At 42.9% G+C, this 14,939-nt stretch overlaps 1 protein-coding gene across 2 annotated transcripts in view; it reads right to left on the minus strand.

Annotated features, from left to right (window-relative positions):
- Positions 1 to 14,939, minus strand: part of ADGRA2 (adhesion G protein-coupled receptor A2) — a 104,117-nt gene that overhangs the window by 7,625 nt on the left and 81,553 nt on the right. For both annotated transcript variants that reach the window (XM_087875657.1, XM_034436880.3), the window contains 12 exons: positions 14,425 to 14,638; positions 13,098 to 13,262; positions 9,642 to 9,837; positions 8,543 to 8,692; positions 8,116 to 8,277; positions 7,251 to 7,457; positions 6,095 to 6,299; positions 3,970 to 4,178; positions 2,886 to 3,013; positions 2,463 to 2,586; positions 1,042 to 1,187; positions 347 to 436 (listed from right to left, as the gene is read on the minus strand). In XM_087875657.1, coding sequence (XP_087731783.1) covers positions 347 to 436; positions 1,042 to 1,187; positions 2,463 to 2,586; positions 2,886 to 3,013; positions 3,970 to 4,178; positions 6,095 to 6,299; positions 7,251 to 7,457; positions 8,116 to 8,277; positions 8,543 to 8,692; positions 9,642 to 9,837; positions 13,098 to 13,262; positions 14,425 to 14,638 — 1,996 coding nt within the window. The remainder of the gene's footprint in view (positions 1 to 346; positions 437 to 1,041; positions 1,188 to 2,462; positions 2,587 to 2,885; positions 3,014 to 3,969; positions 4,179 to 6,094; positions 6,300 to 7,250; positions 7,458 to 8,115; positions 8,278 to 8,542; positions 8,693 to 9,641; positions 9,838 to 13,097; positions 13,263 to 14,424; positions 14,639 to 14,939) is intronic.

Here is a 14,939-nt window from a genome sequence, read left to right on the forward strand (position 1 = left end):
AGAATAACACGGAGGTGGGTGGGTGGGGCGGGGGGGGCAGAACTGGTTCGGTGACATCATATCATCACCGCTACCGGCTTGGTGGACCTGGGCCAAACCGGGAGGAACCCACCACTGATGTACAAGTAGATACAGTGGACCAGCAGTAAGGTGGATGGACTCAATTGTGGTAGTCGTGGGTACAGTGATGGAAGATCTGAAGAACTAGATTGGGGATGGATCATCCTGAAGATCATTTATCTCTATGGCTATTAAGTCAATGTCAACTTGATGACTCATAATCAATGTTCAAGTAGGATCACAATCATGATACCTTAGGATCAAATTGGATGTTGCAAATACATACTACGAGTCCTGATCTCCATAATTGTCAATACGAACTGCTGCTGTAATCCCGCAGATGATCAAGGGGATCCCTCCAGCAATCAGGTAGAACCTGGAAAGAAAACCAGAAAATACTATGCAGAATTCATCCTATGAATTAGAGCAAGTCGGGTATCTATTGGAGATACAAGAACTAAATCCTAAACTGGATGCAATAATCATAGATTAGGCTCATACAGCATATTGATCTTGAATTCAAGCAATTGTTGTTTCTATATAACTTTCCTTGCATTTTGCATGCATGTTCAATTGGCCCTATTTCTTTGTGTTTTTGGTATGAGTTGAGTATGGAAACCATCATAGAAAATTTTGCAAATTTTATTCTTGTATCATTTATTCATTTAAGTGCTAATTTTCTCATTTCCTGCCCAGAATCTCAGAATGATTTATAAGGTTTTAAAGGAGTGGAGGAGAAATAGATGCCCCAACAGCGTTACAACCTGATGCAAGGAATCAAACAATGATTAAGTTCCCACCACACACAGGGTCACTATCTACTATACCCAGTTAAATGGGTATATAAATACCTATTAACCTACAAAAGAAATCTTAATTAAATAGGACTTCTTTTGTAGGTTAATCATGGCAAACCACATCCAGTCCCTGCAATCTTCAGGTGCCTTATAACAAGTCCTATAATCCCTACTTCCTTAATACCGTAGCATTGGACGAGGAGCAGGCTGAGTTGGTTCCCCTTCCTGCTGTTGGGGTGCCTTCCAGGCGGATGCCTTGTAGATCACTCGTGCCATCATTGCCATCCACAGAAGAGTAGACAAGGAAGAATAATGGAGAATGATGCCAACCTGGAGAAGGGAGGAGATGTGGAAAACAGACATAGTGGAAGTCAATAAAAGTTGCTACAACTTCCAGGACTTCATTTGTGGGATTATCTATCCCCTATAAATCTGAGGAGATATATTGTTCAAAGGTGGGCAAATTCAAAAAAACCTTTTAGATGAGTTTTAGTTGTTCCTTAAACTAGGACCATCTGCTTGAGTGCTATTGGAATCTCAAAAAACTTAAGAGAGTCATCAGTTTCTCAATTTTGCCTCAATGGCAAAGTAGCTAAGGACCTGTATGTGTGCATGCACATGGATTTGCCCTTGAATTGGTGTCCTCAGCTACCCAGCAATGTATCTTTTGTAAATTTGGGCTGATCACTCAAGAAGGTGATCCTGTTAAGAATGAAACAGTTTGGTAATGGAGATGGTGGTTTTCAGGGTGGAACATCTGTTCATTTGTTCCTTACCAGGCAAATAGGTGGCAACATGTCCCCTGCATCTACAGGTACCGTAGATAGAAAGACAATCAAAATGGCCTTACAGTAATGTCTCAAAGGGGCTTTTCCCAAAAGGCAACTGGACTTTGTCTTTTTTCCCCCTTTGAAAATGTTTTCAAAAAGCATCTTGGATGAGAAGCAAAACATTTTCAAAGAAAAACCAAGAAAGTCCAGTTGCCTTTTGGAAAAAGCACCTTTAGGGCAATTATGACCTGGATAATTGAGAATCTCTATAGACGTAACACCTTATTGTAACACCTTACAATAATATATACTGCTCAAAAAAATAAAGGGAACGCAAGCAGAAGACATCCGAGATCTGAATGAATGAAATAGCCTTATTAAATACTTTGTTCTTTACATACAGTAGTTTATACACTGCTCAAACAACTAAAGGGAACACAAAACTACTGTATGTAACGAACAAAGTATTTAATAAGGCTATTTCATTCATTCAGATCTCGGATGTCTTCTGCTTGTGTCCCTTTATTTTTTTGAGTAGTGTATTTACTGATAAATGGGATGCAGAAGTTTACCTATCAATTCTTGGAATTCCAGGGGGTATGTGTGATGTGATGCAATTTTGATGTGATGGGCGTTTCTGTGTATCCCATGTGGAAGTTGACAGATTTGGAAAAAGGAAGAAAGGGCTGAACTAGTTCCACATTGCAAAGGTGTGATCTTGAAGCCATTTTAGCAACTTCTCAGTGTTTCTTGTGCATGAAGAAAACCTCTCAGTGATGTGTCAACTGACACAACCTACAAGCCCGAATTAATCAGATCCTGCCCTCATACTCACAGCTTGGCAGATGGCTATGTAGTTGGTGAGAGTGATGCCACCTGCAAACACAGCAGATGTCATGGCGATGTGAAAACAAAGGTTTAGCAGCATATGCCAGCACTTCTGTGCAATATGAATGGTGCTGAAAAAGAAAACCGGGATAAGAAAGTTAAGAGATCAAACAATAAAGCTTTGCAGGCAAGGACCCTATATTCAAGTAAAGGTATCTCCGTTTAAAAGATAAGCAGGTGATGAGAAAGCTCTAAGTTTGCTTTCTCCTGGTGCTGCTGTTATTCAAAGCATACAGAATTGGGCTAATGTTGTTACCGAGAAAAACCTGGGATGTGGCTTCTTCTGGTAGCATGGTACTGTAAGTACCTGCTCAGCAGTGGGGAGGAGAATTTCAGGAAGGTAGAAACTTCAACTCTAAAAGTGATTCACCTGTGATTGATGATGTAGATAATGATGGTGGTAAACAGGCACAAGAGGAGGAGAGCCGTGCAACTGTAAATTACAGGATGAAGCACCTCAGCGGGACTTGGTGAGTCATGCAGGAAGTTGCTCAGTTCCTGTATGAGAATACGTTTCATTAGGGCATAATATGGGAGGACGACAGATATTAAGGCAGCTTCTATAAAAGTCATTCCATGTGCAGTTGAAAGGGGTCATGTGGCCAATGCACTGTAGCCATTCATTCTGTCTCACTTGAGTGTACCTCATATGGTTGTTATTAGGGGGAAACTGAGAGAATTGTGTCTTAACCAATTTGAGATACTGAAAAAACTTATACTGACTATGAGGGGTGGTGCTCATCTCTGTTTCAAGGCCATTGAGCCAGCGCTGTCCGAAGACATTTTCCCGGTCATATGACTGGCATGATGTCACGAGCACTTTTACCTTCCCACAGAAGTGGTACCTATTTATCTACTTGCATTTGTGTGCTTTCGAACTGCTAGGTTGGCAGGACCCCTAGGCAAGGACAGGAGCTCACCCTGTCATGTGGAGCTCAGGTCTTGAACCTGGCATTCTAGCCAACAAGACCAGCATCTTAAATATTGAGTCACTGCGCTGCCCTTAGATACAGAAGGACAAGCAAAATATAACTCTAGTAAATACTGTTACTATAACTACTGTACATATTAACAGTAATATATACTAAGTCTTTATAAGTATCTGTGGAGTAGGAAGGTTAAACAGGAATAGACAACTTAGCATATTCCAAATAATTTGGACTACATTTCCTTTTAGCTCTATCCACTTCGACAAGTAGCAAAAGAAACTGGGAGCTCTGGACTAGAACATCTGAAGGTTATCTATCTTAGGTTGGGAGCAAAGGAAGCTCCATACCATTAGGCATGTACAGTGTGCGGAAAAATGCACGCAAGATTTTAAAGAAATGCATGTAAAAGGGAAAGTGGTGCTTCTTGCTTTGTTGAAAGAGAATTTGGCAGAAATTTACGTGACATAACCAGGGGCTAAACAGAAATGTAATAGATCAAAGTACCATACACCGTCTCCCGCCTACCATCAGCACAGCAGTGTTGCTAAGATGTCGGCAGCTCACAGTGGTGAAGTTGGGTTCCTGAAGGATCAGCTGGCAACCTTCTGCTCTCCAGCCGCCATAACCACCCAGAATGTCGAAGTCCCAGAAAGCGGCTGTGCGATCTGTGCCCTGGTCCAAATGCCGCAACGATATGATGACTGGCTCGGTGAGATTGCTTACGCCACAGCCATCTGAGGGAGGCAGAACCAGGGGTTCATCAAAGTAGTTCATGGAAGTGCTCAGAACTCAAATTAACTTCAGGAGGTGCTTGTTCGCTCAGATAGGGTTTGCCTAACGGGGGCAGGAGATCATCTGCCTTTTTTTCAGGATCGGGATGCTTTCCTCACACTCTTAAGAGTTGCTTAAATAAATTCCACAGAGCTCCTGCTCAGCAAGGGAAAGCAAATAAAGATTGAGTTTTCTGATTAAAAACAACAACAATATAAAGCACCAGCCTTTAGCATCCACTTTATTTCCAAGGATGTCACACATAAGCCTTCGGGTATTTTAGAAAAGTAAAAAATGATGATGCTTATGTGTTCTTCATTAGGAAGTGTGTCTAGACAGCTACCCCCTTTTGGTGGTCCCAAAGCTGCTTTCCCAAAAGGCAACTGGATTTTCTTGTTTCTTTCCTTGAAAACATTTTGTTTCTCATCCAAGAAGCTTTTTCAGTTCTGAAGAATGAAATGTTGTCAAGGAAAAAACCAAGAGAATAGACTAGAATGGAAGGGAAGGGAATAGAAAATTTATTGTCACTTTAAATGTATCCTAATCAGCATACATCAAAATGATTTTTTTTTTTTTTGCATTCAGTTTAGTTTAGTTTAGTTTAGTTTAGTTTATTTGATTTGTATACCGCCCTACTCCCGAAGGACTCAGGGCGGTGAACAGCTAAACAATAAAATACATAGATACAAAAAATTTAAGAACCAGATAAAATTGAATTAAACCATTTTGGCCCAGACAAATTAAAACACCCCAATAATTTAAAAGCAGATTAAAATTTACATATTAAAAAGAGGGGAAAGATTAGGCCAAGCCCGCCTGGTGGAATAAAAAGGTCTTCACAGCACGGTGGAAGGTGCACAGATCCGGGATCCTCCGTATCTCAGGGGGGAGCTCATTACAGACCGTAGGTGCCCCCACAGAGAAGGCTCTCCCCCTGGGGGCTGCCAGTCGACATTGTTTGGCTGACGGCATCCGGAGGAGCCCCTCTCTATGACAGCGTACCGGCCGGTGGGAGGCTATTGGTGGTAGTAGGCGGTCCCGTAGATAACCAGGTCCTAAGCCATGGAGCGCTCTAAAGGTGGTAACCAAAATCTTGAAGCGCACCCGGAAGACCACCGGGAGCCAGTGCAGCTCGCGCAGGAGAGGTGTTACATGGGAATGCCATGTCGCTCCCATTACCACCCGCGCGGCCGCACTCTGCGCCAGTTGGAGCCTCCAGGTGCTCCTCAAGGGGAGCCCCATGTAGAGAGCATTGCAATAGTCCAGGCGGGAGGTGACGAGGGCATGAGTGACCATGCGTAAGGAGTCCCGATCCAGAAAGGGATGGCGAATCAGGCGAACCTCAATCTCAAAAGATAACCATTATGCATATACCCCCCACACACACACATATATGACACATATACATGACCAAAAATAAAAATAAAAAAAATCCTGCAAATTTACAAGGTGGATGGGATAAGAAACAAAGCTGTTACAGAATTTAGCAGACTTGCTAGAAATACTTCGAAACTTCCTCCCAGAGGGAAGCAACAAAAACAGACCGTGAAGTGGGTGTGTAGGGTCTCTAACAATGCTCTGAGCATTAAGCACAGAGTGCTTATAATTATTGCCTTTTGGAAAAGCACCTTTGGGACAACCATGACATGGATGATTGAGAATCTCCATAGACATTCACCTTCTAGTAGGCAAAAATTCCCAGACTGGCCCCACTAACTCTGCCAGCTGCTTTGTTCCCAGGCCATCCATCCCACAGCAGCTCTTCTTATAAACATCTCCATGCTATGGTCCCAAGTTTCCCAATGAACCTGCCAGCCACTCAGTTTCTTCCTGCAGTGGGTTAATGTCCTTCTCTGCCACAGCAACCGGGGTCTCTTACGTGTGCCTGCATAGATCACCGGAGTGGCTACGCTGCGTCGCTTGCCATCATCAGCGAGGTGTGAAGAATTTCCAGTGCTGCAGAAGAGTTTTCCATTGCGGAACACCAGGAACTGAAGCTTACACCTGATGGGCACGGGCTGGTGGGGAACTGATGGGGAGAAGAGGCCCAGAGGCAACTGAATGGAGGCCAGAGCAATGCTGTTCTAATGAGAAGAGGAACAAAGAAAGCTAAAGATGGGGCTGGCCAAGCCAAACCCTTCCCATAGTTAACCGTCCTCCCAGCTATCCCAAAAGGGCTGAATACACAAACTGTCAAAGTACTAACACACCCAGGGAAAATGAATAACAGAATAACAGAGTCGAAAGGGACCTTGGAGGTCTTCTAGTCCAACCCCCTGCACAAGCAGGAGACCTTATACCATTCTGGACAAAGAGCTATCTAATCTCTTCTTAAAATCTTCTAGTGATGAAGCACCCACAACTTCTGGAGGCAAGCCATTCCACCAGTTTATTGTTCTCGCTGTCAGAAAATTTCTTCTTAGTTCTAGGTTGCTTCTCTCCTTGGTTACTTTCCAACAATTGCTTCTTGTCTTGCCTTCTGGTGCTTTTGTGAATAGATTGACTCCCTCTTCTTTCATGGACAAGGAATGATTCAAAAGCAGGATAGTGCCATTCTTCTTGCTTGTTTAGGAAATACAACTTTTGATAGCTGTCCTTGCAACATTAATGACATCTCAATCCATCAATATATCTCAATCACTGGTTAATAGAAGAATATTCTTTATTGGCCAAGTGCAATTTGACACACAAGGAATTTGTCTCCTTGTGTGTCCAATCACATTCAGCCAATAAAGGACAACCTCCTCCTCCTCCATCATGATTGAGATATGTCAATGAGTATTTCAGATATGTCGATAATGTTTTCCAGGCTGCTCTGGTTCTTATGCCTTATGTTCTGATATGAGAAACCTAGCAATATAGGGATGCTTGCCTACATGGAAAAGCAATATGGAAATGAAATTACCGTAGGTTCTCCTGGTATTTCCTCAATTTAAACCCCACATCACCAATTGCTATGCCAGAGATAAGGAGTACTTTTTCCTTATGCTATTACGCTCATCCACCAGAAACCTTTCTTCCCCATCCCATCTCACCTTGATGTGGAAACTGGCCAAGGAGATGTTTGGCCGGCCTGTAGCACAACGGAACTTCAACTGCTGGTCTGCCAAGGATTCAGAATACCGTTCCTGTCGTGGAGAACGGTTACCAAGGTTCTCACGCTTCTGAAAAGCCATGCAGCTCATGCCCAGATAACTTTCTGGCATGATAAGGTAGGCTTCAAAGGCGATGTTCCTGGAGTTCTGCATAAACAAAGCCAGGAGCTTTGTGAAACCAAGCAACTTTTCTAGATCCAGGCCATCATATATGTGGTCAACAGCCATTAGTTTTTTGTCCTAATCTGAAGTCTCTAGCTCTTTAAAACTTACTGCTATCCAAGTTCCTGGACAGATGGCCTTTCCCATGGCAATTTTGTGGGATGTTTTCCCCATATTTGCTGCCCTGAATATGGGCTTTTCTGATAGAAGCAGCCACATAAAATCCTCTCCCTCTTTAAAATCTCCTAATAGCATTTACATTGTAGTTGTGCTCCTCTGAGGTACTATGGAAAGTTTAAAGCAATAGGAACATCGAGGAACTGGACAAGGAACTGAGGAGGAGAGGAGACAATCATCAGCAAGGAAGACATGTCAAGATGCTTGAGTCTCAACAGCTGTCCAAGAATATCATTGGGCCCTTGTATATCTCAGTCTCAGCCAATTCAAAATCTTCCCACAGTGTAAAAATTCTCCTATTTCATCAGTGTTTTTTTTTTAATTCTTGTTTCCTAGTTCCATGCCCACCCCCCTCAAAAATAATATATCTGTAATTTGCATTTTTGGCAGTACACCACACCTAATCTTCAAATGTAGCCTTTTTTTACTCTGCCATCCCTCCCACTAGGAGAGCTTGGATCCCTACCACAGCCATATGCTGAGAGTTGTTGCTGACAGCATAAGTCGCAATCTTCTCCAAGGAGTGCACTATGCTGGTACAAGCTTTGTCTTCAATCTGGGCCATCCACAGAACATGGTCATCTACCAGCATCATGTTACTTGCCATCTCCACAATGACGTCGGTCAGCTAGGCGAAAGCAAACAATTTGGGATATAAGAAATCATTGAACATTTCACTCCAGATCAAAGATGTGCTTGTTAGGCCATCTGGTTAGGAAAGTTAGATTCTAAGATCAGATGGTGGCCACACACTGCCCATCTCTACTTTAGACTTTCTATATGTTGAGGATATTTAGCAACAAATGGAATGTAGACCCCTCTTTTCTTTCCTCACCATTATGAATGTGGGGAAATGAACACATGGAAATCAGCTCCAAATGTAATGCGCTTACCTGTTTGATCTGGTCTACATAACCAGTGAACTTTTCAATCATCTGAGACACATAGATGACATCCATCATATCTGAGAAATTGGCAGCTTCAGCTGTGTAGACCCGCAACTGGTGAGCTAAAGTTAGTGCATTTGAGGCATTGATAGGCATCTGTCAGCAGATAAATGGGGATAAATGTCAAAGCAGTCTAAGCCCCCTTTCCCCATCCCCAATGCATCCGACAATGCTTAATTTACAAAATGGGGAGATAAAGCCTGTTTAGCTGCAGTGTTAGGTTTTCTGACAAAAAATAGCCACCACTTTTAAGAGAAGTACTGGGATCTGCCAATGCACCCATCCTGTGCAAGATGTAGTCAGAGTGAAGTGACAATGATGAGCAGGCCAGGCCAGTCAATTGTGGTCAACTATAACTTGGAGGTCTGCAAGAAAGGGGCTTATGCATCCTGTGATGTTATGTGGACCACACTATTATAGATGGATGGACAAATGGGAGACATGGCATCTGTTGTAATCATTCTTAGTTATAAAAGACTGCATGGTGGATAATTGAGAAAGAGACATACCAAAAATAATACAATGTGGAAAACTGGATTTTACAAAAAAACATACTTTATGAAATGCTGCATATAAAAATGAAATTCAAGGGCTAATTGTATAAAATGCAGTATATTAGAGAAGGATGTACAACAAAGACTAGTAAAGAATGGCTTTAATAAGGTATATGGAAAATATGTAGAGGGGTTGTGACTTAATAGTACTGCTAAACATGTAAAAAAAATCATGGGAAGGAGTCAGTGGGTGAATGCAGTGCTGACATGGACCACGTGGATCTCTAAATCTCAGGTATGTTAAGGGTAAATTCTCATTATACATGGCAAGGACTGAAAAGGGTTCTCCACGTGCTTCAAAACATTCACTTTATCATTTTGTTTTGTATTACTTGAGCCACTCCAGAAAACAATCTCTTTCTTGGAATGAACCAGCAATTCTTGGACATTGCTTGTGATCATTTCTTGCTGCAACACCTGAGTCAGTCTGTCCAGCGGCTACAAAATACTCAAGGACAATCAGAGGAACAAATCCTTATCGTCCTACTCACCAGCACAAAGGTGTAGAGTACACGGGTGATATCATTGGTGTACAAGCAGTGTGAATAGTCCTCTTCTTCCCAGTGGCCTGTGCGGTCACAGTGTCTCCATGCCTGCTTTTCATGGCCAGAGCCTGCATTCCCAGAAGTGAAGGGATACTGGAGGCAGGATTGATAAGCAGTGATGCCAGCCAAAGTCCGTGGCCACCTAGCACCAAAGACGAGAAGACCCAGAAAAGCATATTTATATCCATCTAATCAAATGCTGATGTTAGATAGATCCCAGAAAAATGACTTATGGAATCAACCAAGGGAAAATGAAGGAATTGGGGGGTGGGGGTGGCATAAGAGGGCTGGAAAGTAGGGGATAAGGTATGGGAGGGTTCAAGACTGGAAATGTTCCACCATGTGGGGGAAAGTCTCCATTGCTTCAGCTCAGGTCTGAGAACATAGGAAAATGTCAAATGCCAGTTATTTTATTTGCCTCCTGGAATGCTCTCCTTGGCTCAGCAGCTTCAACATCTGGATCGCAGAATTTTGAGGCCACTTCCTTCCCATGCCAGCAGCAACAGCTGGATGAATTGAGCAAAAGCAAATGGAGATCAGAGATACTCCCACACCTTGGATACCACCTGTCAAAGCAAGTTTCTTCTCTTGTCCCTGTTCACAGTTCAAGCAAGTAGGGAAAGGAAGACCTTAGTACAATGATTCTCAATCTTTTCTTCACCACAGACCGCCTTTAAATATCTTTTATGGCTATGGCCCCCAAGACTTAAGTCAAGATTTAAATCATAATATTTCTTCAAGCCTTCGCAGACCCCTGTAATGACATTGCCCCCTCCAGGGGTCGGGGAACAAGTTAAGAATCCTGTCTTAGCATAATGTGCAAATCAAGTGAAAAGCAGATTGCTAGTTCTCTCCATCTATCCTCCAAGAATAATATTTCCTCCAGCACACCCTCAAAAAAAAGAGCACTTGAATACATTGGTCAGCAGCTCATGTATCTTATGATGTAACTGAAGAACAAGCTAGCACAAATCAAGCACATAATTCCTTAGCTGTTTGAAAACTAACAGTATGTGTGTGAGTATTGGAGCTCTGCTGCTGATTGATGTAGCAAGGGGGAGGGGATATTTCTCCCATCATATGTTTGTAATGAGCACCAAGACCCTTTTCCAATGGGGCAAGGAGATTTGGAGTTGGGGAGAGAACATTTTCATCTGGAAGCTTAGAACAGGGAACTGTGATTTTAGTTTTAAAAAATAGGTTTCCCCAAAGACATGAGTTGCATAGCAGAAGCATACCAAGTCTAACAAGAGCAGATCAATATATTTGGCTTTCTCAATGGGACTTTTTGGCATGCAGTGGTTCAATTAAAAAGTTTGCTGAGCTCTTGGACTCTTGATTCTCTCCTACTGCCCAGGAAAAAAATCCAGTGGAATTCAATTTTTTTTACTACCAGTTCTGTGGGCATGGCTTGGTGGGCGTGGCAGGGGAAGGATACTGTAAAATCTCCATTCCCACCCCACTCCAGGGGAAGGTTACTGCAAAATCCACATTTCCTCCTGATCAACTGGGATTTGGGAGGCAGAGAATAGATGGGGGCGGGGCCAGTCAGAATTTTTACTACTGGTTCTCCAAACTACTCAAAATTTCTATTACTGGTTCTCCAGAACTGGTCAGAACCTGCTGAAACCCACCTCTGAAAAAAAAACCTCTGGAATTGCAAAAAGGGAAGGGAAGGGAAGGGAAGGGAAGGGAAAGGTGAATATGCCATTGCTCCACCAGCATATGGAATCTTCACCTCCCTTTCTGTAGTAAAATAAAATGCAATAAAATAAAAGCCAGAAGATAACTTCTAATTATCTCTTTATTCATCTGGCATTCAATCAGGTTCCCGTCAGGGATTTCCTGAAAAGGAGGAATCTTGCAAAACAGCTCTTATGCACAATAGGCCAGGCCTTTGGTCCCCATTGGGATACCCGACTGGCCCACAGATGGGGAAGATCTTCCAACCCTCCGCTGGTCTTCTTCTGCGGCTGCTTTTCCTACGTCTAATCCCAGGCTCTATCCTGCTCATGCAGGCTACAGATGGAAGGAAGGGGAGGGAGTTAGAAGACAGGCCCGCTGTTAATTTAAGCCACATTGACTGCACAGTAATTTATATTCCATCAAGACCCCGCCAAGGTTACAGCCGACTCCATGAGCCTTTTTTCTCGTGCCAGAAAAATTCCAACACCTCCTGTTTCTGGAGCCTGTCTGCACTGCCAGAGCGGGCCTCTCAGATGGCCTCCCTTGCAACAGATGCTTAATCATTCCCAGGCCTCAATTGCCAGCAATCCCAAATCCCTCGCTGACTTTGCCTTCCCCGGGAGGGGCAGGGGAGCTTTGCAGTAGAATTCAGACAGTTCATCTGCAGCTGCTCCTCCAACCCAACCCTTGTCCAGCAGGGCTGAAAAGGCAGCAGGAGCTCAAAGGAAGCAGCTTCACCTTCCCGTCTTCTCAATTAAAGAGTGTTGGGGTCTCTCCAAGAAATGTGTTGCTCCTTTTTTGGGGGTTGGCTTCCTGGGGAAAGCCAATTTAGGTTCTTTGGGGAAGATGCTAGTGAAGGGGTGCTCCTTCTGATTCTGGTCTTTCCCTGCAATTCTATTGCCAAGGCACAAGAGGGCAGAGATGGGCAAAAGAGAAGGGGATCCACTGAGTTTATGCAACCAATTTTTGCTAGAAGAAGGGCGCATAAGTAGGCTTGTATAAATTGAGGTTGCTCTGCTTTCTTGACGTGCTTCAACTCATGCAGCAATGCTGTTCGACCTCTATAAACTGCTTTGCCTGTTGAAAACACTTTATGACCATTCTTTGAAGAAGTGCCTCTTTGAACCCATTGCCCCTTTCAAATATTTGCACAGTCCCAGACACAATTCATTGTACGTGACAAAGTGTGGGGGGGAGTATATGGCCATCCTTGTTTTCAGCAAAGTTCTCCATGTGTGTAATTCACGCTACAAACCTATGAGCCAAAACACGTAATATTTGTATGGCTTTTCGTTCCATCTTCTCCTCATTGATCATTTTTCCATGACTGCAACTAATTAGGAAAATTTGGGTTTGCCAGACTCAAATGTACTGGCTGTTCCTCAAATATTCAACTTCATTTTTTTATTTCTTGGCCACAGCTCACACTTTTGTTTCTCAAGCTTTGAATCTTTCCCTCGTTTAGCTGTTATGTCAGTTATCATTTATTGCAAATGTCCAGCCTACTTTTCTTCAAAAATTGATTCTCCAGCAACTAAAGACATAAAGGGACCAGGGCAAAACTAAATCATTCCCTGTTAAGACAATTTCTTCCCATATTAGCCCATGCGAAATGAGTAGAATTCTGGAACACGACTCCAACCACTGTCTGGGGAACCTATCATAGATGATCAGTTCTGTTCCTGATAACAGCTTCTGCCACACTTTGGCTCCTACCTGAAGTCTCCACGGTTGTTTGTAACCCGCTCAGGTGGGCAGTACGAGGCTGAGGTCTCCAGCACAACAATTTCCACCTTTTTGCTAACGTTGCCCTGGGCAGTGGAGATGGTACATTCCCATTCACCATTAGCTGAGACATGGATGTTCGACAGGATGAGCTCACTGCAAACAGAGAATCCTTTTAGAAGAGAACATGGGCTGATGATCAATTGAGCTTTTGAACTATGGACTAGCCCAACCCATATTTCCTCTCCTTACATCATATTCTTTACACACAGAATTAGCAATATATAGTTGCTGGGAACTGAAGCAGGAACTTTGGAAGAGGTATGGACATGCCCACTGCATCTCTCAGTGCCTCCTGAAGGCCTTTTTCTAGGCTTACATGGAGCCACATAATCCCAGGAATATACGCATTTGATTTTGATTTGGTGCCTACCAACAGATCATACTGCATGGCTAATTGAAATGCCTACTTTCCTGGGACTGCATGACTACCATGGTTGTGCAGGAGAAAACATGGTTATTTTAAGGAGGTAAAGAGACCTGTGGTGAGCATGCATCCATCTCACATTTTTTTATATTCTTGATCCAAACAGCTGCACATCCTAATAGAAAAGTTTTCAGAGCTCAGTACAGAACAAATTTATTAGCAGTATTCAAGTAACGTTATTATAACGTCATACAGGTCACCCAAATCTACAGGCATTTCTTTTGTAATGCCCTATGGATGTCTTTAAAAATGGGGAGGGTATACGGTATTTATTGGGTGGTTGGGAGTGACCAGAGAGAATTCCAGAATGAAGCAAAGGACAGATTTAGATTTATTTACTGCCTTCTGGGTGAGTAGGATAAAAAGAAATATATATATATATTCAAACATAAAAGAATAATGCATTCAAATATCTGCAAATGCCTGAAGGAATAAGCATATATATTCAAGACTCTGAAAAGATTGCAATGTTGTCACTGGACAAATCAATTTGGGTGAGAATTCCAGAACAGGAAGCCACCACTAAGAAGGCAGCCACCAGTCTTCCTTCTAGGAGGACCTTCTGCTTGGAATCAAGTCAAACCCAAGTACAAAAATGAGCTAAATCCCTGAGTCCATCCCTGTACTCTGAAGTTACTGCTTACGTGTGAATCAATAGGACATTTTTTTCTAAACCTTAGTTCCTACTGGTATTAGTCAACATCAATTCACCCAATGACCACGTTGGTGGAAATCAGCCTGCCTAATGGCCATGCTATGCTAGACCAAAGATTGGAAATAACTAGGAAAGAACTTTTCCTTCTTTGACCGACCCAGTTCAGCCCTTAGTACCTTGTGATTAAAGTGCAATCATGAATGAGGCTGTCCTCTAAGATGATGCCGCTAGGTTCATCTTCTTGCACCAGTGCACGGTTGTGGTACCAGAGGATGTGTGTGCTGTTGTCCAGATAGGTGGCTGTACATTGGAAAGGGAGTCGGTCTCCTTGGAAGACAACTTGCCTCAGGGAGGGGATTAGCTGATGGGTGTGCAGCTCTGGGGACCCTTCTGTGGGTAAAAGAGAGAGAGAGAGACCTCACTTAGGCTTTAGGGAAACAAGAGAAGAAAGCCCAAATCAGTCGTGTCCTGGACCCTCTCAAAGAAAGTGCGCCTAATCAAAGGCCCACTTGGTCAGCAGTCAAAGCCAGTTATGCTCAACTCTTCAAAGAAAAGAAATAAATACATCCAGGAGGACATGTCCAGAATGCTTGTCTATATGCCTATTTGGATTTTTTCTTAGATTTTTAAAAATTCTGCCTTTTATTATTCTATTAACTAAATGTTCATATAGGTACTGCATTTAAAATAA

This window comes from Pantherophis guttatus, chromosome 9, assembly GCF_059756535.1.
Source record: "Pantherophis guttatus breed Tessera chromosome 9, ASM5975653v1, whole genome shotgun sequence".
In the NCBI taxonomy this organism is placed as follows: Eukaryota; Metazoa; Chordata; class Lepidosauria; order Squamata; family Colubridae; genus Pantherophis; species Pantherophis guttatus.